Source organism: Dicentrarchus labrax, unplaced genomic scaffold (assembly GCF_905237075.1).
Source record: "Dicentrarchus labrax unplaced genomic scaffold, dlabrax2021, whole genome shotgun sequence".
Taxonomy (NCBI): domain Eukaryota; kingdom Metazoa; phylum Chordata; class Actinopteri; family Moronidae; genus Dicentrarchus; species Dicentrarchus labrax.
This window is the reverse complement of record NW_026136722.1, coordinates 8,189,062-8,212,786: the sequence shown is the minus strand read 5'-3', so window position 1 is coordinate 8,212,786 and position 23,725 is coordinate 8,189,062. Positions and strand designations below refer to the sequence as shown.

The following is a 23,725-nucleotide window of genomic DNA, read 5'->3' as shown; positions in this document are numbered from 1 at the left end:
TGTATGAGTGGTATTCTTAATAGAGCAACCATAACTCATTTTTATTTTTACTTAATAAACTCACATCTGAGTGAAGAAAATAAAGATTGAAAATACATTTGAAGCCTAATACACACTTACTGACACACAATGTCATACACACATCAGAAATAAATCTACAATTCAATCAATTATGACAACAACTGTATAATAATCACCCTGTAATATTAATTATAAATTCTTCCGATCTACATGTTAATATAAATTCCCATACATTCTTGACTAAAATATAACCTCTCAGCACAATTAAACCATGTCGCATAATCAATGAAAGCATTATAACCTCACTATAGCCTGGAGTCACGTGAGCGCTGATCAGCGATGACTGCTGACGCGCAGCACGGGCTGTGTAGCGGAGCTGGGATGGGATTAACAAATAGTGTCAAAGTACCCAGAAATAACAACAAACACTTCCGGTTCTCGGCTCCAAAATCAAATACCGCGCTTTCTGTCACACCTTTACAGTCTTTTATTTTGAAGGCGAAGTCACCTGCACTTCCCATTCGGTTCCGGACGCGTGTCGGCCGACTTGACGCAGCGATGTCAACTACTCTCCCGATACTAGTGGAGTGAAGGCGCATTTGGAGGGATAACGATACTCGGCCACTGTGGTGCTAAAAGACATCGCCGCTGCCGCTCCAGAGACACACCGCTCACCGGAACCGGAGGGACCGCCTCGGCCGTGGCTGTGAGGCGTAAATGGCCACAACATTTCCTAAAAGAAGCCGCTGCCCGTGAGACAACCTGTGCACCAAATGCGTCCTGGAAATTAGGACGCGTATTTTGCTGCAAATTAGACCCCTTTTTTTTATCGTACAAGGGAAGTTTCTGGGACCGATTTTTTTATTTTTTTTGGTGGGGGGGATTTTTGATTTTGATTTACAGGCTGCAATCATGGACGAGGACAACCAAGGTATGATTCATTCAATGCAATACAGATCGCTTAACTGTAGCTATTTCAGTACTAACAGTCAGGAGACATGTGCCTATGTAGCTTGATAGTGTCTCTCAATTTAATATAATAATAATAGGCTAATAGTAATAATAATAATAGCAATAATAACAATAATAGGAACTTTGGCCTATAATTTCAGTAGTGTTAGACTTGACATGGAGTTTATTTCAGACAACATGCAGCAACATTTATCTCATCTGTCCTCATTCATCTTTCCTACATCAGCATTTTCTGGTAGAGATCACTGACATAAATGAGCAGAAAACCCACTCACTCATGGTGGTCTCAAGAGCAGTTTGATGTATTGTATGGATGTGTTAAGGTAGAAATATTGATCTACATCCAGGGTGATGATTAAGACTCAAATATGGCTTGAATGTATCAGCTTTGTTGACTGATAAAGCATCATCAGTGTCATATTAGCACTGTGGCCAGTAGACTTGTGTTTGCCTTTGTCAGCTGAGGGCTGGTGTCACTCTGGCCCAACAGGTCCTCTCACTGTCTGTCAACCAGACTACAGCCACGAGACACAGACTCATTTATTGACTCATGACAAAAGCTGAGTTTGTTTTTAAAATGTGTTGGCTGCAACAAGAGCCCGAGGACTACATCCACTCCACAGTTCAGCACAGAGACGGGTTCAGAAACTTTTTCATTGTGCTCATTTGTACAATGAGTAAATGTGTTGACTGTGAAAATATGTAAAGCCGCGGTTCTTGGCAATAACTAACTGTGCCTTATTAATAGTTGCATTGTTTATTCAGTGTAATAAAGAAAGATTATCATGGAATTGTATCAATGAATAGCTGCTATTTTGCAAATAGCCTACAGCCATGGGACAGATAATGAGACAACTGGCCCCTGGACACAGACGTAGACACAGATGTAAAAGCAAGACATAAAGACTGAATCTTTGTGCTTGTTTTCTGTCTTTTTGTGGTCGATTTGTGTCTCTTGTGGTTGTGACTTCTAACATTTAATATCACTTCATACTGAGGTTGTGGTCCAGGGGCCCCTGAGCCTGTACCCGGTAAGCCTGTTCAGTAATCAGCCATGATACTATCAAGCCAACCATCCCTTTTTGACTCTGGTAGGGGGGACCAGGGGTGGCTAATCAGATTTCAGGTCCACCCCCTCCCCTGCCGTTATCAGCAAACTCAGCTAAGCTTGTAATTTCAAACAGAACAAAATCACACGCTCAGAGCTTGGTCAAGATTTAAACCTGCAGGTGAGAAACCATCACTCATGTTGTCTCACCTCTGTGCGTCAGGGCTGTTCATCCTCACATGCTCACTGCGTGCAAAAGCTGCAGGATGTGACTATTTGCTAGAGTATTGCAATGCGTGGCATGCGGGCATAAAGCTGTCATTGTGCTGTGTGCGGCCGGCCTGGCCTCCAGCGGTGGCACATGTCAGCACAGCCCCACGGACAGACATATGGTGCTGTGATGCCAACCAGGGATAGCTGACAACAGCCGGGAGCACATAAAACACACACTCGCACACATGCTCGCACTCAAATATATTCATGGCTGCATGCTGACACACTGACACTCACACAAATTAAATTTCTCCTTTCCCCCCTTATGGCACTGTTTGCAGTGAAGATAGATGGATGGATGGATCATGACCTGGAATGATAAGTTTGTGTATGTGTACGTGTGAGCAGGTGTGAGTGTCTGATTTATGCCACAGTCCGCCCTCATTTGGAATAAATAGTGTCCTTGATGCTGCAGAAAAAAAGGCTGCAGAGCTCCTGTTTTCTTTTTGTTTAGTTTAGTTTTGTGTTGAACCGTTAAGATCATTATCCACAAATTGCTATTTTTTATTAGAAAAATGTAGCACCTGTACACCCACACATGAGCCCACAGCGGAGTCAGGGTAGCAGAACAAAGTAGATAGTGCTGATTACAAGCACGGAGATACTCAAGGTGGCAGGTTGGATGACAAAGTTCAATATCTGGCAGTCATTCCTCACAAAGGGACACACACACACACACACACGCACATGCACACACACACACACACACACACACACACACACACACCCAAACACACAAACACACTGCCAAGCCACAAGTTGAGTGAGAGAGAGGACAGAAAGTGGTGGACAGAGTGAGACACTGAGGTGTCACATGGAGAATAGACAGCGAGGAAGGCGTGAGGATGGAAAGTGTGACACAGTCGTAGTAGCAGTGATGGTGAGATGTCTGAGAGGGAATGAGAGAGCGAGACAGGAGTGTGTGTGTGTGTGTGTGTGTGTGTGTGTGTGTGTGTGTGTGTGGAGGGGATAAGGCGGGATGAAGTGCCAGAGCAGAAGTTGGAAAATGGCCCAAGAAGTATGGAGTACCGCCAATGAAAGACAGTGAGGAAGAGTGGCGGTGGACTACATATTCTCATTGAATTCTCAATTCTCCAGTGTATTAAAGGAGTTTCTCCCAGTGAAAGTCCTTCTGTTCTGTCATAATTAACTCACAGAACAGCGAGCGGTCTCCGGCCATCCATCAAACCAGGTCTCACTTTTGATGGGGATTCAGTTTTCATTTCTTTTCCATCTCCCTCTGTATGTTTTTTCACTCTCACCTGCTTGAAATCTGTTGAAGAGACCTAATACCATTACCTCTCATGGCTTTGTGGATGGCAGTGTTGGTTGGTTCTTTTTGCTTTATTTCTCCTGTTTGGATTCTTGATTTTCCTGTATCTAATTTTCTGTTTTTTTTTTTCTCATGTCAGTTACTTTCCTGCACAGTTGGCTGTACTGTACAAGGCTTAGAGAAAGCAGGTCCATGGCAATCCATCTGACACGCATGACAGTCAACAATACAATGCCTTCTGCCACAATAGTTGCTCAATGGACAATAGGCTGACAAGAGCCCACAAAGCTTTGCTACAGTCAAGCCTGTCTGACTGAGCAGACTGAGTATAGCTTACTGTAACACATTCTTGTTTTGCATGACTGACTCTATCAGATGTACACCTACAGTATCTCTGCGTTCTCTGCTTCAGTGTAATATCTGTTATTTGTGCTCAGCGTTCAAAGGAGACTTCATGAATGATGCCCATATGGTATGAATCAGGGCATTTTTGCTAGACACTGGCTTCACAGCACGCCTTATGACGGCTTGAGTGTTTGGCTACAGACCCGCTCTATTTACACACCGTGAAAACCAGCCATTTATACTTGGCAGTTCTCTGTGTGTGTGTTTGTGTGTGAGTGTGTGGTCTGTGGGGTTATGGCACACTGCAGCCCAACTCAGGCGAGGAGAGACGCACACGACGCGCTGGGCTTTGAGATCTCCAAGCCATTCATCTGCCGGCACCAGGACAGTGCCAACAGCTTCCTGCTACGTTCAGGATTTGTGTTTTTGTCTTTGGAGTAGATTTGCAGCTGCTGTCTTTTTCCCTGCAGCCCACACGCTGTCAAGTGGCTCAGAGAGGAGCGTCCTGAAGTCTTCATGGAGCGTAGGAACAAATCATGCTTTAATAGCACTACCTTTAATAGTAGTGCAGATATCTGAGAGAATTGTGGCTCTCAGGAACGTGGTAGGCTGTGGATTTTTACTTCAAGCATGAGGAGGCTCTGGCAGGCAGTGAGGGTCAGTATGCACACTGTGTGACGGTGAAGGACCTGAGGGCCCTGCAGGATGTTAGGGAGCCCCAGAGGGACGATGAAGTAGAGGCCTAAATCTCAATAAACTTCTGTATAAGTTACCTCCGTTCAAAAAGTCTGGTGACTTACAGTGGAAGGTAATTCATGTAGCAATAACAAGATTTTCATGAGCAGTCTGCTGTTGAAGGGATAGCTTTTTATAAAAATTAAAACTTCAAATTTTCCACTCTTGAAATGTTATTGTTAAATTCAGGTATGTTTAGGAGTTGGGGCTTGTGTAGAAGATCAAAAGAACAGGTGTATTTTGTTAAATGGTGAAACATTAGGCTACTGTAGGACATTTAAAAATATGGCCTACCTCCTGCAAGCTGTGAGTGTGCTCTGCTTTATAACTGAGAGCTCAACTTGGCCCATAAACACATTTTTAAGACCTGACCTGACTGATCTCCAAATTTGAGACCCAAAAGCTATATTTTTCGTTGATTTTATGCTAGGGCTGAATCGATTGGTCGATCAACACATAATTAATGGATTAATAGTTTGTTATTTGTCCCAGACATTCTTTGCTGGTTTCAGGTTCTCAGATTTTGCTGCTTCCCTCAGTTTCATTCCAGTTCCCTCACAACTTATCATTTTTACACTTTGGTTTTTGTTCTAATTCAACAAAAAAGACTAAAAGTGTGCTGGCAGGGGAATTTTTGTTACCTTCAGACAGAGCCAGGCTAGCTGTTTCCCTCTGTTTCTAGTCTCTGTGCTAAGCTAAGCTAACTGGTTCCTGGCAGTAGCTTCATATTTAGCATTAGAGCGGCATTGATCTTCTCATCTAACTCTTGGCAAGGGAGCGACTAAATGTATTTCCGTAAATGTCAAAATGTTTTTGCTCTGATTTGCCAGTGAGAATGATTTTCAGGGTTTTTGTGTGTGTGTGTGTGTGTGTGTGTGTGTTTAATATCTTCAACAGGCATGTCTAGTGTTTCTTCTGCATTTTAAGATAATGTTATATGAAAGTCTCCCAGTTTCTCCCTCTCTCCACCAGTGTGACTCACCTCTGTCAAAGAGTGTGTGTTTTCTCTGTTTTGACTGCTGTGCGCTCTCACACGCTCACCATGCACCAGCAGTCCAGCTCACCACGGCTCAGTAACTGCTTTGAGAAGCTGATGAGGAGATAGAAAAGACTTCTGGCTTCTGTATGTGGCTCGACGTTACAGACTGAAGTCTGTGTGCGTGTTTCATCTTTGACAAAAGGTCAGTGAACACAGAGGGCCCTTGTTGAGTTTGGCCTCCCTGAGTATCAGATAGCACATTACATTTACCCATGACATCCCCTTAGTGGTTTAAATTGGACTCAACAGACATTAAGACAGACTGACCCCATATGGAAGTCAACTTTCTGGATTTGGACTGCTTTAGTACTTAAAGTAGAGTAAAAGCTAAGCTAAGTTTGAAGTGAACATGAGGCGTGTGTGCAAAATCCTCCTGGACCTCGCTCTGTTTTCTCTGCCCTAAAAAAAAGGGTTTGAAGTACTTTTATAAATGGCTATGACGCTGATGGCAAGACTTAATTTTCGTCTGGAGCAGAGTAGGAAAAGCACACAGGGGTTTTTAGGAAAGTATCCAGTTTCCTCTTCATCTGACAGGCAGCGCTGTGCAGTAAAGGTCTGCTGCTCAACGGAGTCACAGATTGGGATCTGTCTTTGTGGCATTAAGACCATCAAGGGGCTCGTGGAGGGGAGTTGTGAGGCAAATCGAGCTATTTTTCTCCTCTTTGGAAAGAAAAAATCTGAGTGTGCTGAAGGTCCCAGGAGTCTGAAGTCATGTGCTGAAGTGAATTTCAGGCAAAGAACGTCCTGCTCCACTTGGGCCTTTGTGGGAGTCTGGGTTCATGGCTTCCATATAAGTGTGTGTGTGTGTGTGTGTGTGTGTGTGTGTGTGTGTGTGTGTGTGTGTGTGTGTGTGTGTGTGTGTGTGAAGTCTGTCGGAAAGGGAAGAGAAGGCCGAGCAAAGTGGACAGGAAAAGGGAGGGTTGGAACAATTATGTAAGTGCACAAAGATTATTTGACCTGCTGAAGATGCAGGAAAAAGGTGTATCCCCCTCTGACTGCCAGTACATCCAGTGCCTCACACTCTGGAAACACAACACACTCTCAGTGGTCTCTGGTTTACTCTACTAAAACCATGCTGGCAGACAGCATCATTATACAACGGGGATTTTTAACACAGACATACAGGTGATGTAATATCACCCCGCTACTCTGGTTTTTCACTTAATCCAAAGATTAGTTTCGACTTTTGTGATTGTAAAGTGATGATTCATGATGGTACCTCTTCATTCCTCTATGGAAGGATTTGACATCTCCACTTAAGCTCCCTTTCCATCCATCTTCTTGTACGCCCTCCGGCTCAGCTTCTGCTAGAGGTTGAACTTGTCATTTTGATATTCTAATTTTCTGTTGGGTTCTCAGAACTCAGAGAAGCAACATTACACACTAATGTTGCTTCTCCGTAGCACAGCACAGTTGTACAAATACACAATACAAGATAACACAAGCAGACATGCTAGAGCTGCAACAATCAGTCGATCGATAGAAAATTAAGTTTCAAACAAAAATGTTATTGTTTCAGCTTCTCAAATGCTGCTTTTCCTTGTCTTACATCGAAGTAAATTGAATATCTTTGGGTTTTAGGCTGTTGGATTAATCAAGAAAATAATGGGAATATATTAAAATAAGCTTTAGCTGCCGCCCTAGTATTTACTGTGCATTCTCATTTGCTCATCATCCTAACTAAATGTTCCATGTTTTCTAATTTATTGTCAAAAATATTTTGACTCTCACGAGAGGAGTGAATTTTCCAGATAAATCTATTATTCTTTCCCTACATTATCAACTTTCAACCAAATTCAAGCAAGCAACAAGCAAGATTTCGGCCAGGTATATTTCTTTTAGCCTCCTCAATGTCACTTTGATACGTCACATCACAGTCATATGAAATATCTTTTATGGTTGCATTTACATTGTTGTTATTCTGTGTTCTCCCTCTGCTCTATTCTCCTTCCTAGTGAGCTAATCTAATCTAAGATGATCAAAACCCTGAGTCTGTCCCTTAAACATTGATGATTTGAATCATTAGTTGAGAAGGCCCCTAGTTAAATCTCAATGGCTCTGAATAATGTATGTCTCGTAGTTGTAGGTAAGGGTGTATTGAAGAAAAACTTTAGTAAGAATACTGAGTATTTATTTTAGTTTTTTAATCAAAAGATAAGAAGAGGCAGGACCCACAAAATACAAAAATGTCTCCTACACTTGAATATTTTGATTCAGGTCTGATTTAGGCACACACAACACTTCTTCTAATCCACCTTTGTATTCAGTTCTGTAGTCCACTCTACTCTTGGACATCTCGTCTGTGTGTGTGTGTGTGTGTGTGTGTGTGTGTGTGTGTGTGTGTGTGTGTGTGTGTGTGTGTGTGTGTGTGTGTGTGTGTGTGTGTGTGTGTGCTTAGAGCATCTGGCCATCCTCCAGCCTCTTACAGCCCTCTTGTCTCCCCCCTGGGGCTCGTGGCACTGCCACTTCAATGCCAGTACTGCTTTTAAGAAGGGATTTGTAACACTCTGTGACTTACTCAGGGGGGTCAATGTGTCAGTAAACTACTACAGCACATCCTCAGTCTTTTGCCAGAACTCTGTTTTTTTTTTTTTCGTCCTTTTTTGCAAAATGGGCATGTTTCCACCCCCTACCCCCACTCCCTTTTTTGCTAAGATGCTGCTGCATCATGCAAAATTCATTCTTCTTTCATAGGGAGAGAGGATGAGCTGTGACTGCGCCGCTGGTGCTGTGAAGGAGGCTGAGGTTGTTGCAGTCATATAGTCTTTCCCTCCACGTTCCCCATCATCGGCTCCGTGCTATTCAGAATGACAGCGGTGCTCTGTTTGTCACAGAGAATGGCTACAAACAGCACAGCGGGATGACCATGTGACACATTGGCTCCTGAGCAACCTGTCAGTACATACACGTGCATGTGTGTGCGTGTGTGCTTGTGCCGGTGTGTTGGTACAGCAAGTCTGTTTGTATATGTTTAGTAGAGAGAGATGGAGATGGAGACATGCAGCAGTGGCACAGATTCAAAGAGAGACTGATACGGAAGCGGATGCTGCAGATTCTTAAAGTAGGTTAGTGGTGCAAGGCTCAGCCCAGCTGTGTATACCTCATGCTTCTCTACTTCCATTTTTTTTAATTTTACTTGTGGAGGCGTGTGCGTATATGAATGTGCATCTCTTTGTATGGTGTGCACACAGAGGATTAGTGTGGGCTGCGAGCCCTCTCCATGCGTAGACAAATGGAGGAGATCAAGTGGGGAGGGATATGGATGACAGTTAGTGGATTATAGGTCAGGGGCTTGGCTCACTGTCACTTCCCTACTGGAGTGAAACACACATAAACACACGCACACACACACACGAACACATACACACATATAGTGTTTATAAACAGGTTTCAACCATGACAAAAAAGGCAGCCCTGAAAGGAAAAAGAGAGACACCCTCCCTTGTGTTTTCTATTCCTGACACTGGAACTGGTCTGTCATGTGATTTATAGTATGGTGTGTCACCAGGATTTTCTTCTCCTTACTCCTCATTATTTTTAGTCTATTTTCCTTTGCCCTGACCCTTTAAGTGTGGAATTGTTTTCAGAGATAGGCTGCCTATTGTTGCTGTACTAAAGACTGTGAAATGTAGAATGAATGGCCTCGACAGAGCAGGTCAGGGCAACAGGCTCCGGAATAGTCCACAAGGGCATCGATAACCCGGTCTTTCTACAGGGACAATGGCAGCTCGACTCACAGTTGTACTTGAGGTGCTTTCACACACACACACACACACACACACGCACACACACACACACACACACACACACACACACACTTTCTCTCCTTGTCCACATTCTCATAACTCGTGATGCGTCAATGTCAGTGCTACAACAGATGATGATTGGATGTGATTGATAATCTGCTGTGGCTTTGAGTGGGTCATGACCACTGTAAAACACACTCACACACACACACACACACACACACACACACACACACACACACACAGACAGACATAAACTGGCCAGAGGGTATCTCAGAGGGCGAGTGATTTACAGTGGCTCTTAGGCACAGATTCCTTCACACATGTATTTAATCTCTTTGTTTGACCTCTGTCATGCTGAGTTTCCATCATGGAGTCAACACATGCACTACAGCTAACCTTGAAAAAAGCTTTTTTGTGCTTGATAACGTAATGGCCAGAAAGAACATGATGCAAATGCTCCACAATCAGTCTCCTCATAAATGGACGAAGCAATAATGAGTAATTATTGTTTTTCCCTCAGGGAAATGTCAGTCAGTGATATTGAAAACATCAGCAGCTCTCCATTGCTAAAGCTCCCAGGAGATCTGTGGGCGTCATACATGCCTCTGAGCTGTCAAGAGGCCATACATGTGCTTAGTTTCATGGTAAAACATTGTATTCCCAGCACCTGTCACTCCCTACCGGCATTTTAAAGGAAGAGGAAATCAGTTTGCTAGTTTTCCTATAGATTAAAACATTAGATATTCAAATGTGTTACACGGAAAGCAGTTTTATGTAATTGTATGCAAAGAGGAAGTACAGGATACTCTTCCTGTGTTTTGCCCAGTTGCTCTTTTCATATCTCTTTCACATCAGATTTCCCTCCTGTGTTCTCCCTGTATTACTTCTATTAGCTGCAGGCTATAAGCACAGGGGATTATATGAAGAATTTCATGTTGTAATTTTTAAGAAAATAATGAGTAAGGCTACTAACCTCCTAAAAACCTCCCGGCAAGCCAGCATGCTGTAACAAGAAAGTTCTTAAATGTTTGCTAATTTTCCATGTACGGATTATGAAGTAATTATCTAGCTTAAAATTTATTGATTAAGCAATTGTTCCATCTTCTTTTAGCTATTGGATATAAGTTCTCTTCATAGTTTGGTGGTGTTACTTTTAACCTGCAATAACTGAGTTTTTTGGCCACTTTGCTGCAGAGGAAACGAGTTGTGAATGCAACACTGAGATATCATCACCTGAAGTTGATATGGCATACAGTTGCTTATTTACACATCCAGCATTTACTGAGCAACATTATCGAGTCATGTTTTTGGCCATTTGGTGAATTTAATTCCAATATTCACTCTTGCTGTAGCTCTGTTTTTGGTCTTTACCAACTCCTGAGGGATTTATCTGGCTCTGTACCCGCTAAATGTTCGACTATCACCAGCTAGTTTATAACTGTCTGCTGTTTGGGGCTGAGCAGGTAGAGTGCAGTGTATTTTTAGAGCTTTTCTGCTTAAAACGAAGCTTTGAGAACATTGAGAGTGAACCAAAACAGTAAATTTGCAGCCGTACAGCTGAACAATGAGCTGAAACTCACTATGAAGCTCTGTAAAGCAGCAGGTAGCTGCAGAATCAGGTGATAATTCTCTGTAGGTTCATTATCACGAATTAATCCCTTTCGCATTGCCCAAATTGTGATACCTAGTTTTTTATAAAAATATTGATTATAGCAATTGAGGGAGGCTAACATTGCACTATCCTGCTGCCAAGTTGATCTCAAGAAAGTTAAAGCAAATAAAAAGAAATACTGTGTATTGACTGAGAACGGATGCAGTGTTATTCATATTTCAGTTGGGAAGGTTCATACAATCCCAGCTGCTCTTGTTCATTTAGCTAAACATACAAATGCATCAACCTTCCTAAAGTTCTTTTTTTCTATAGACCTGTTACTAATTCGCAACAGCAAATACGTTTTTAAAGAACCTTAATGCTGCTGAGATTACTTTTGTTACCAGTGTAATGAGGAATTGTTTTTAATTAAGGTATCCCAAACCTGTGTTTTGGACTTAAAGCCCCCACCATCCACCTTGAATACTTCCCTGCAATAGCAGTATTTCGTGTACTTGTGTCGGAAAAAACAAGGAGTTTGCTCCTCTTTGGAGATGATGCAAGAATCAGAACTGATGTTTACTTCTAATCAGCGTGAGATTTAAGATAAGAGGCTAAAGAAAGGGCTTCTATGTGCAGAGGCTCATAATCTGGAAAACCCCTTTACACAGAACCAGGGAAAGAGTGATGGCCTGACCTGAACCACCCACATATTTTGTGTAATAAAGAAATCCTGGCTCAGGTTTTAACTCTGTTATGAACTCTTTTTCTTTCTCTCCTCCTCCTCATCCGCCTCCTCTCCTTCCTGCTGTCTTGGAATAATAAAAGCAGAAGTGGAGTCCTACTTGGCAGTCTGTCTGTCGTGTATCTCTGCTTTACTCCTGTCCGTATTTAAGGCCTTAACCCAATATAAACAGCCTGTGCTGCTTGCCTCCTCTGCAGTCTTTGTGTTTAAGTTCTGTTTGTCTGCTCAGGGCCTCCATACCAGACCGTAGGCCGGTAAGACAGTTATTTCCTGAGTCCTTACAGACGCCCTAAGTGTTCCTGGAGGACTATGCCCTGATCTCACAGCAGCCTGGTTTACTCGCCTGATACATTTTTTTAAACACAACTCAATCATACATTACCCCCTTAGTTACTGTTACTATGCCAGCATTCAGTTCTGTATATTCAGTTTACGATGATTAAAGTTTTAATGCTCTGAGCCCAGTTTAGGAAGAGTTGTTACTTAACTGGTGTCAGGACAAACCCAAGTATTTGTAGGATAAATCTACGACGCTACAAGATAGTCACTAAAATAGGGGAAAATCATATAATTTTTCCTAATTTTTCCATAAATCTCTGCTTTTGTCTTGTAAAATGGTTGGACAGTCGTGAAAGCAAAACTGCACTTTTGTTAAAATGCTAACAGTAAACAATAATTGTGAAGTTCTCAGCTCTTCTATCAGGTTTCTAAAAGAGATTTTATCATGTTGTAAACTGCCTTATTGAGCTGTCCTGTGATCAGTCGTGCATGCTGGTAGGGAAAGGTGACATTGTGAGCATGGCTGTCATCGCAACAGATCTGCCATTATATCCGGCGAACAGAAATCTCTTCAGGGTTTAGTCTGGCCTCATCAGTAGGTGTAGTATTGTGTAACAGCTGAATCCATGGTCCATTAGGAAAGCTCTTGTCTAGACCGAGTGTGAGATTACTAAGGGAATTACATCCAACAAGACTGACATACCTTCACTATCGCCGTCAACCTGCAGGTCGTGTTGCGTTTTAGAGAAATGGCAGACTGTCAAAATCACCATCTTCCTTTTCAAATTTCTTGGCTCTCACTGTGGAAAAATCAAAAGTCTGAGCAGGATGTAAACTGGGTGATAAGATAAGAAAGGTCTCAGTGTCTGCAGCTGACAGGCAGACGGACAGATAAGCATGTGCAAAACTGTGTAGAAAATCAATAAAAATATACATTTAGTGAAAATAATCCAATACTTTGCTGTAGAGGAAATGATGCGTGATGTAAGATCAACAATCATAATGAAAGACCCTTTGTGCTCGCAGCCATGCTCGTAATTGAGCGAAGATAAAGAACAAGGGGTCCTGCTGCCAAAGCCACTCAACTAATTTGTCCAAGGATCATGACAAACGATGGCCAAAAAATAAACCAATCAGAGGCTGTTTTTCGAATCAAAAGGGGAAGAGGAAGCATTTATTTTAGAGTAACATTTGGCAAAACGCAGTACTTGTTCACGCATAAGTGACTGAGACCATTGGGTTCTGTGAAGAGACTGTCTTGCTTCAAGGGATTGTGTTATGGGGTCTTTGAGGCTTTGAAGAATCAAACAGGCATGTTGTGTTTGATGTAACCTCTGATTTTCCGTTGTAATCTAATTTTCATAAAGGGAATATTGTGGACGTCTCTTCTGAGATGAGAGCTAACAACAAATGAGTGCTGCAGACTTTGAAAACATTCGGTAATTCCTTTAAGGCAAATAAACAGTAGAAAGAGACCTTTTTTCCCATTTGACAGGCTTTTCTGGGACACTTTGTGACAAAAGTTCACATATGATATGGGTTACTTCAATAGAAACATGAAACTCAGATGTCTTGCATCAGATATTTTCCAATAAGTGTTTCATCCAAGGACAACAATGTGTTTTTCACATCAGAAGTGTTTATAAGGATGAAAGTCTTAGCAGCTTTAGTTCTTTCTGAAGAGACACGTGGGAGGTTGTTCTGCAGATGCTGGTGGAACTTTTCAACCTTCTTTGTTTTTAGCTGTTTAATTCAAATGGAAGTATCTCAACTATTGGACAGATTGCCATGAAATTTGGTGCAGTCATCCATTGTTCCCAGAGGATGATGCCTGTTGACTGTGCTGACTCTGTGACTTCTCTGTTTTAACTTACCCCACTTATCCTGTAAAATATCTCAAGTCATCTACTAAATGGACTGGCACAACATTTTGCACAAACGTGTTTCACGGAGGATGAATCCTAATGACTTTGTTGGTCACTTGACTATTTCTTCTGGCGCCACCTTGAAGTTCACTCTTGAGTGAAATGTATCCACAACTGTTGAATTTTGGTACAGACATCATTTCCACCTCAGGAAATATTTTTGGTGACTTTCATGCGGTGCCATAATCAGGTCACATTTTTATTTTGTCCAATACTTTGATTTATGACCAAATACCACCAAACGTATGGCATTCCTCATCAGCCTCAGCTGTACTTTGTGTTTAGTACTAATTAGTAAATGTTAGCATGCTGAAATGCTAAGCTAAGAACTTTATAACTGCTTAACATCAGCATGTTAACTTTGTTACTGTGAGCATGTCAACATGCTGACGTTAGTGTTTAGTTCAAAGCACTGCTTTGTACAGCCTCACAGAGCCACTAGCATGGCTCTTGACTCTTTTGTTGATCTTTGTCCCCCTTTTTACTCTTAATTAACAGTGGAGCAAAAGACCTCTACTGACCTCTGTGAAAGAGGAATAGCATGAAGTTTGTCTGGAAAAAGTAAAAGATTAAGGTGGTTGTCTTGCACCCAAGATTTTCATTTGGCAGTGGATTGAAATGTGCTGTTGCTTGGTTTAGCGGATCACAAAGTTCCAACATTTTTTGTTTTACTGATGAAATGATGGCGTAAATCATGATTTTTTTTAATACGTGTGCGAAATCAATATTATTAAAGCCTGAGGCAAATGGGAAACTAGCCCAATGGTGTCAAGCTTTATTAACGCAAAGGAAAAACATCTTGGAAGATAGGGACCATAATGGATTGAGACGATTTTGGCAGATCTTTGTTCCATTGTTATTAGAGCAGAAAGTGCAGCAAAGTCTTCTTTATGTCTAGTTTTTACTCCAGCATATGCAGTTTGATACAGTGTATAAGTGGACTCCTGAGTCACTACTTCTTAACATGATAAAAGGGCCCAGTCATGGACGCAAATCTGATGATTACAAATGTCAGAATAATGTTGTTGTTTTTTTTGGTAAAAGTGACTCAGGAAAGTGGACAGTAACCTAATCACTGTGGACTGGAGTGGCTCCAGCCTCACAAAAGTTGTAGTTTATACTCTTGAGGTGAGTGGATTGTATTTAAAACTAGTGCATTCTGCTGCTCGTTGCTGCAACGTCAGTGCAGCGATGTGATGGGACATGCAGGCCAAAACCCTATCATCATTGAGATAAATATCCAGATGCCTTTATGAAGCGAATACGAGCTTCTTTGGCAGTTTTATTTCTTTATTAGGAGGACAGATGTTAGAGTTGAGTGTTCGCCAGGTGAAATGTGAAAAGGAGCTGGTGTGTGTCTGTTTGTGTAGGTGTGTGTGTGTGTGTGTGTGTGTGTGTGTGTGTGTGTGTGTGTGAAGGGAAGAAGGGATGAGACTAGAGGAGGTGTGTAGAAAGCTGGTTGGACCAGACTGGGCGGTTGCTGTAGGAGGAATGCGGGCTATTTCCATACCACTACTGTCATCTGTCAAGAGGCAGGAACTGTCAAAGAGGCAGTCTGTGTGTGTGTGTGTGTTTGTGCTTTGTGTGTGAGTTCCTGGGTGTCTCTGCATGCTTGAGAGCTGTGAGTAGGTGTAATGCCAAGGGGGGAAAACAATTACTAAATACCTACCAGCCACAATTGCAGCTTACATGAGCGGGAAACAAGCTGCTAAAAGCACTGCGAAGCTCTCACAGCAGTGGGCAACAGTACTGACACTTACAGTACTGACCCCCATACGGACACAGACACCTCTGCTGATGGCATGTCAGTCATCATGGGAACCCTGGAGAGGAAAAGGCGATGTGGTATGTATTTTATTCAAGGAAGAAAAAAGAAAAAAGGATTTGTGTTGTAAAACGGGTTCTGGTCAGTCAGATGTAGGTTTCTTATTTTCACCTGCAGCACAGTGTTACATAGACAGAGTTTATACACTGAAGTTAGGGGCTCAGGAGGTAGAGTGGTTGTTCCACTAATCAGAAGGTGGGCGGTTCGATCCCCAGCTTCTCCTGCTGCATGTTGAAGTGAACCCCAAATTGCTCCTGATGCTGTGAATGTGGATGAATGAATGTGGCGCTTTGAGTGGTTGGAAAACTACATAAGTACAGACCATTTTCCAAATGAACGGGGTTTGTTTGTCAGAAACAGACTCTGACATGCTTACCTGGCGTTCTTTCATCACTCTTAATTCAGCCGGGTTGCAGGTATTTGCAGGAGTCACGCCAGAATCTAGCGTAGGCTGTGTTGTGAACTAAGTAATCCCTAATTACGTTGTGGTGGGAACGGCCTCTGCCCTCCTCGTGTTTACAGGGTTGCTATTGTTACGGGAAGACCAACCCAGCGGCCCTAATCACAGCAGACATCCCTTCCATTGTTCCACTGTGAGCCTGGTGAAAATCAGAAAGTGTTTCACTAGCTCTGTTTGCTGGTGGTTTTCTGTCGTCATTTCGGGGCAAGACTGAGACTCAAAAGGACATTGCAGGATTTTAAAAAGTTATATTATTGTGTACCAGAAATGGTCCACGCTGTAGTGTTTGCCTATCGTTTGTCTTCTAGGTTTGATTTCATGAGTGTAGCTCATAACTTGGTAAGACAATGTACAAATTAAAACTAAATTAGTTGTTACCAACTAATTTGACGTTCAGTTTGAGCAGGGTTTGATAGCTAATAAATTCTCAAACTGTTAATGATCTGGCTGTTGGACTGACAATCAGATGGAGTTCTACCTTCTCCAAATTTTGGCCGACTGTCTTGAGCTGTTCGGCAACCCAGTTTCCCACAGGGCTGCTGTCAAAATATTCATTTTAATCGCACGTAGCTTGTTTTAATATTATTGGAGTAGTATTTTACATGTTGTGGCTACAGTAGTCTTGCCTGAGCTATAAATATAACTGAACATGCAAAACAGACAGACCATATTTCCCTGCCATCTGCAGGTCCATATATTTTTTTCTCCTTGCTTTCAGTTCAAAGTAGAATTGCCCAAAGTAATGCTGCCTTCCATTTTTTAGTCAAAGGTTTTGAGAATCAGGCATCTCGTTTGAATCCAACTTTATCAGAAGGGTTGATGGGCAAAACAGATTGGGGATTCTGTGTTTACTTTCAGTTTGAGCACCCACGTCAAGACGTCGAGATCTTGAAGCTTAGAAGGCGCTCAGGAAAAAGACTGATTAAAATTGAGTAGTGCAATGCAACACACAAGATTAAAAAAATGTACAGTGTTGGCCAAGATATGAATGCAATAAATAGCCAGTTGACTCACATGAGAGTGTCAGTAAATGAACTGGATTCACACACAGCAATAAAGATGTCTAAAAATTCTCTCATATGGGCGACATGCTAGTTCAATGACTCTGAAAGTTGATTAACATCACGTATAAAAGGGGTATAAGTATGCAAAACCATCCTCTCCACTGCCCTTAGTGCCAAGGATATTGGAAAGGCATGACTGTCAAAGGCGTTTAGTCATTTGACTTTGTGATCTGCCAATAAAGGTGAGTCTGTCACGTGAATCAGATCCCGATCTCTCTAGTATCTCCAGAGGCATCCGACCGTTTGAGGACTGAGGTCTTCCTGTCGAGACTGGGGACTGCAATGAGGAACAGGGCAGTAATGTATTATTCAAGACCCTGAGTAGTTGTACTCATCAGTTGATTGGAGTCGGTTCATCCACAGATCATGTGGCTCAGCACTGCTACTGACACCATGTTAAAAACAAACATTAATAGTTTACAGTAACTGGGACGACGATCGCTGACTACAACAAACAACGTCATTGCAATTATATAAACTGCAGCATGAGTAGACTTGAAACACAGCCTCTCTTATCAGTGGCCTGAGTAATTTGCATGTGATCTGTTTTCCTTTATATGACCCCTATGACTGTCTAGACCAGGCAAGTTATAAGTTACAGTTATAATGGATGGAGTCATGAGATTTCACCGCTAATGATAGCTAATTATATAACAACAATGACCTGAATACTGTGAGACTAAAGAGTGAAGGTTTCCTACTTAATGAAAATGTTTATTATAATACTTTCAGTCCTAGTTGATGTGCGTTTTTACTTCTCTAGGTTCCAGAGAACAAAAGAATAGTAACTCACGTATCGGTTTACAGTGCAGCCAAACAAACTGTCAGCTTTGGGGAACAAGACAAGACGAAAGTTAATATGCATTTTTGGCACAATCAAAGGAGTTATGTACCTGGAGGACTTTCTGGTTTGTACAAACCATAGTAACAGTCTGTCACCTGCAGCTCCACATCTAACAGCTTATTGTGGCTGTTCCATCTTGTTCCATTACTCCCTGCATTATTTAAAATTGATCTCCTGACAAATATTTCCAAAAATTGCCATGTCTTGTTTTGTTGACGCATCAGCACAAACTTCAGCAACAAATGACATTACATCTCCTGTGGCGGCTTCACAATAAAAGCCACTCTGTAGTTCACCAGTTGAACACTTTAATATGAAGCAGCGTATGGCTGTAGACAGCGATAAAAGGGAAGCTTCCATCAATGAGACAAAAGTGTGCATCATTTCCTGTGAGTCCCTTGTTTGTATGAAGGATTTGAATCCAGCGCAGGACTGGCGGACTCCGCCACTGACAATGAAAACTACCATATTGAGAGATGACTACTAGATGTAGATACATATAATTGGCTATTGCTGATGACCATAAATAGTGTCAATAATGGAAAAAACAAGCTTTGATATAAAGAAAAGGAGGTTTAACTTTAAAGGCTGTCCCCAAAGCACAGAATTACAGACATATATATAATCTGTGTCCTACCCAATCCAATCTATCTCACTTGCATGATAAACTCTGTCAATGCTATCATGTCCATGCTTCCTTAGCAGCATATCGATCATAGTTGAAATCGGCTGGTGACATTAATGACCTTTTCCCTAAACCCCGGAGGTGGTGTTGACCTGGCTGGTTATGGTTGACCAGGACAAGAGAGTTAAAAGTGATCGTGAGATTGGAAATGGGAATGTACTTACTCCGTGACCTTTGCTCTGAAGAAGTCTTTATGGACCAAGTGTCTTTCTGAGGAAACTGAAGCACATTGGCAGTTATTTATCCACGCATGCTTGAAGACCAGTGGGAGGAAAAGGCTAAGCATGCAAGTTTGAACTATTATGATGATTTATTGATTGTTACTGGAAAAGCAGCCCCCTAAGTCATAATATGAAAAGGCTGAGTGGTGTTGCATTGGTAATCTATGTGGCCATGCCTGGGGTTAAGCATAGAGTGTTTGTATATAACCTAATATGGATTTTCTTGCCCTCAATGGGAATACACACACACACACACACACACACACACACACATAAACACACACTCACAGATTCCTAGACTTTCATGCATAATGCATCAGAAGTCCTGTCTCGGCCATAGTTGTCCTCACAGTGATATCAAATTACTCTGTGTTTTCCACGTGCAACAAAACACACACAGCGGGGGAATTGTTACCCAAAACAGATTCTGTCTCCTTATACAATCTGCCCCATTCTCCGGCCCAGCCGAGCTCTTTCAGCCAGAGTAGGAGGGATGGAGGACTTTTTTTTGCGCATTACAGACGTAGGTTGCCTGCAGGGTCTCTTTGCTCCACAATTACTGCTTTATGAGGCTGCTTAAATGAAGCCAAGGAAAGAGAGCAACAGAGGCAGAGAGTGTGAAGATGTCTGGTGTGCTGGTATCTGTTCCTAAATCACTCTTGACTCTTTCCCTTTCTTTGCTGTTTGGCATTGAGAGCAACCTTTTGTGTCTGCGTTTCTTTCAGACGTTGCCTCTTTCCAACTTTTTTCTCTTTCCCCTACAGACTGGGTCCATTATAACAAACTCAGGTTGCAAGGACAAGTGAAAACCAACAGAGATTTATTAGAAATTCTTGTTAAGATGCTAAGTTTTACAGAAAGTCACAAATACATCATGATGATTTTCAGGATTAAAGCTCTTTCAAGCATCTTCTGCAGCAGGTGGCATTCCCCAGTAGTCGTAGGAGTAAAGAAGTCCTTAAAGTACTACAATAAAATTCAAGTTTTTTTGTTTTTACTAAAGTCAAGAACTTTCAGACTTACTTTTAAAATATTTGGTCATTTTTTTTGAAAATCCGCTTATGTGCTAAGTTAGATGAAAAGATCGATACCAATCTTTTGTGTGGTGAATATTTAGACAGAGGCATCGTCTTTAATGGAACATAAGATGAAATTACACCCATGTCTGTACGATATATGTAGCTTAACTTATCATAAAGACTGGAAACAGCTAGCCTTGCTCTGTCCAAAGGTAACAAAATCTGCCCACCAGCACTTTTAAAGCTCACTAATTGTTATGTTGTATCTTGTTTAATCTATACAGAAAGTGTCAAAATTGGAAATTGCATTGCTGTGTGCTGGGATAAAAAGAAAAAAACAAGAACAAAACACCACTTTGGAGATTCATCTACCCACACAGCCCCAAAAACCTCTGACAGTCTTCATAACAATTGTAGTCTTACAGTTACAATAGACAAAATATAAGATTTAATTAAATCACCAGCAGCTGTTTTAATGCCATTAAGAGCATTTAGAAATTTACAGTTTTCCTCACTGTAGTCAAGCCAGTAAAATAACCTATTTTTGATATCTTGACAAATTAAGGGTGAGTCATCATTCAACTGCACAGTGCTCGGTAGACAGGGTATTTATAGCCCATTAGCATCTAACCCATTTTGCACCTTTCAATGATCATCTCTCTTTCCATGTTTCATATATCTTTTTAAAATTAGTTGTGTGTGTGGTGTGTGTGTGTGTGTGTGTGTGTGTGTGTGTGTGTGTGTGTGTGTGTGTGTGTGTGTGTGTGTGTGTGTGTGTGGTACCTGTGGACTGGAAGAGTGTTCCAGTGTGTGTTAGAGAGATGATCACACAGTTAAAAAAGCCATCTACACCCATTTGGATCACTGCTCTGTTGACTAGCTGCTCGCCTGTGATAACATGAGCTCTAAGCCCTCAGAACATAATGGTCCATGCTGCTTCTGTCACTGTGTCTTACAGAGCAAGACAGAGGAGAGGGAAGGATTGAAAGAGTGTGTGAGAGAGATACAGTAGATAGATAAAGAGGGGAGGAAATAACTTTACTTTTCTTTTTCCATTATTTACAGTCGGAGTGGAACACAACAGGGGAAAAACGTCTGAATTGCAAAGCTGCTTAGCAGTATAATTCAGTTGAGGGATTTGAATCTGCTCTCACCCCCACTTCAAGCACTGGGGTGGAGGCGGACAAAGAGGGAGATAGAGGGGGAGTGTGTGTGTGTGTGTGTGTGTGTGTGTGTGTGTGTGTGTGTGTGTGTGTGTGTGTGTGTGTGTGTGTGTGTGTGTGTGTGAGAGAGAAACAGTGTAGGAGAAGCACAATCTGGTATAGCTCCATGTGAAAATGACCTACTTCCTGTCAGCCCACTCTCAAATGGATTGCTGTTTTCTGATGTGTGGAGGAGAGAGGGGGAGGTCCTCTGAGGGGGTCTGGGGGTGTGGGGGGGAAGTTGACGTGGCACGGTTAAATGAAGTATAAGTAGGTGGCTCTCGGGGACCCACAGTGTAGAATAAAATAAATGTAGTGTGTGTGAAGTGTAAATTCTGTATGCATGGCATGTATAATGTGTACTCACCTGTGTATACAGTGTTTGTGTGCTCGTGCAGTAAAACATGCATGTTACATGATGAGCCGCTCCGTCTCTGCAGTGTTAATTACCCCAAATGAGGGTTTGAAGAGAGTTGACTATCAGAAAGCCAATATTTGAGGGGGCAGGCCTTGCCAGATGCTCAGTGGTCGGTGTGTGTGTGTGTGTGTGTGTGTCAAACACACAGGATGTTATTTATGGAAGTGATCTGCTTTGCAACAGGGACGTTTCTGTGGTTTTAATTTGGATTGGAAGAAAATTCTCATGAGAAACTTCTCTATATGTGGCTTTTGTGCAATGAACATCTAACATCTGCTCTATATTTGAAGTGCAACACTGTAAAGAGGTACAGCATAAAGGTGGGAAATGGCTCTTTTTTTACGACCTGAGATATAAACAAACAGAATACACATAAAGACAGAAGACAAAATCCTCCCCTATCCCCCCCCCTCAGTTTACAAGAAAAGGGCTGCAGTATAGTGCATACAGTATATGCGTATACTAAACATGTACCTGCACGCACATAAATACATACAGCATATAAAAATTTTATATACTTTAATAATTTATGATAATGCATCAAATGATTGAGAGATGAACCTACAGACAATTACCACCTGAATCTGCAGCTTCAGGGGAAAAAGGCTCTGAATACTCACTGTACACTACCCGCCCTGCACTAAACCGACAGACATAGTTAGGAACCAGCTGGTGAACATAATAGAGCATTTGGCAGCTGGAGTCAGATATTTCCCTGTGGAGAGTTGGTTGTGACCAAAAACAGAGCTAAAGGGAGTGAATATTCATCACGTTCATCAGGTGGCAACTAAGGTTGGGCAATATGTTAAAAATGTTTAAGTCCCTGTAGAACCAGTATAACCCACACTGTCTAAGATGAGATGCCAACAACTTTATTTGGTATAAAAAAGCAGTAGAATAAGCTCTGTGAACATATTTATAGTGCAATTTCCAAGCATAGCTGAGAGTGTATGAACTTCTGTCTGTTAGTGTATTAATTTAGGTCATGAAGAATGTCTTTGGGATGGATTCATTGAACAGGTATGCACTGTGAGGCTTAATCCCTGTGATTCCGACTGACTGGTCGGAAGGTGAATTAATTTAATCCATCCTCATAACCCTGCCCCTCCCTCGCTCTCTCTCTCTCTCTCTCTCTCTCTCTCGCTCTCTCTCACGAACACACACACATGCTCTTTAATTTCCCCAACTCTCTGTATTTTCCAGTACCTGAGGACCTGTCTTTGGAGGAAAGAGATGAGCTGTCGAACATACGACGCAGGAAAAAAGAGCTTCTGGATGATATTGAAGTGAGTAACTCCGATTTTGTTTGTTCCAGCAGCAGAAAGTTACCATAAGCAGGTGTTTTAAATGTCTGACTGATCTAATGTAATGCTGTATAATAATGTTATATATTGGCATTGAACATTAGTTTGATTATTTTATGTTTAATTTTTTTTGTAGTCCATATAGTGGAGCAGTACTCCTATTGAGCGTTTCCTGTCACCTCACAACTGTTCACCATCAAATAAAGGCAGAAAGACCCTATTAAAATTGTGTAATATTGATTTTAACCATATCAGCCTTAAACATAAGGAAACCTGTCATTAGGATGCTCTTTGCTATTAAATAGACAGTATTTACTTGTTACTGCTGCAGCTGGATCCATGTTGGTCCTCTCCTGTCTGTCAAACACAAAGATATGAAATAGTGAGTCATTGTGCTCTTTTCTCTGCAGCGGTTGAAGTTTGAGATTGCAGAGGTAATGACTGAGATTGAGCAGCTAACCTGTGTTGGGGAGAGGTGAGTTCATTTTTTTCTTTTTTGACTACAGCTTATGATTAATTCCATCATCAGTTACATTGCTTATTGTTTTTTTTTTGTGTGTAAAATGTCACAAAGAAGTGTTTAGGAGTTTTAATTGTCCAAATCCTAAGACATGACGTATTGAATTTCAACATCCACAGATATTCAGTTTAAAATTATATAAAACAAAGTAAAGCAGAAAATAATAAC

General features: G+C 41.7%; 1 protein-coding gene across 2 annotated transcripts in view; it reads left to right on the top strand.

Moving 5' to 3' along the window:
- Positions 1-581: 581 nt before the first annotated feature.
- cyth3b (cytohesin 3b) overlaps positions 582-23,725 on the top strand; it is a 38,168-nt gene continuing 15,024 nt past the window's right edge. Inside the window, exons 1-3 of one of the 2 annotated variants that reach the window (XM_051388863.1) lie at positions 582-952; positions 22,937-23,019; positions 23,448-23,512. In XM_051388863.1, coding sequence (XP_051244823.1) covers positions 934-952; positions 22,937-23,019; positions 23,448-23,512 — 167 coding nt within the window. In that variant the 5' untranslated portion in view covers positions 582-933. Of the gene's footprint in view, positions 953-15,567; positions 15,841-22,936; positions 23,020-23,447; positions 23,513-23,725 lie in introns of those variants that run through there. The other variant, XM_051388862.1, reaches the window with a different exon arrangement.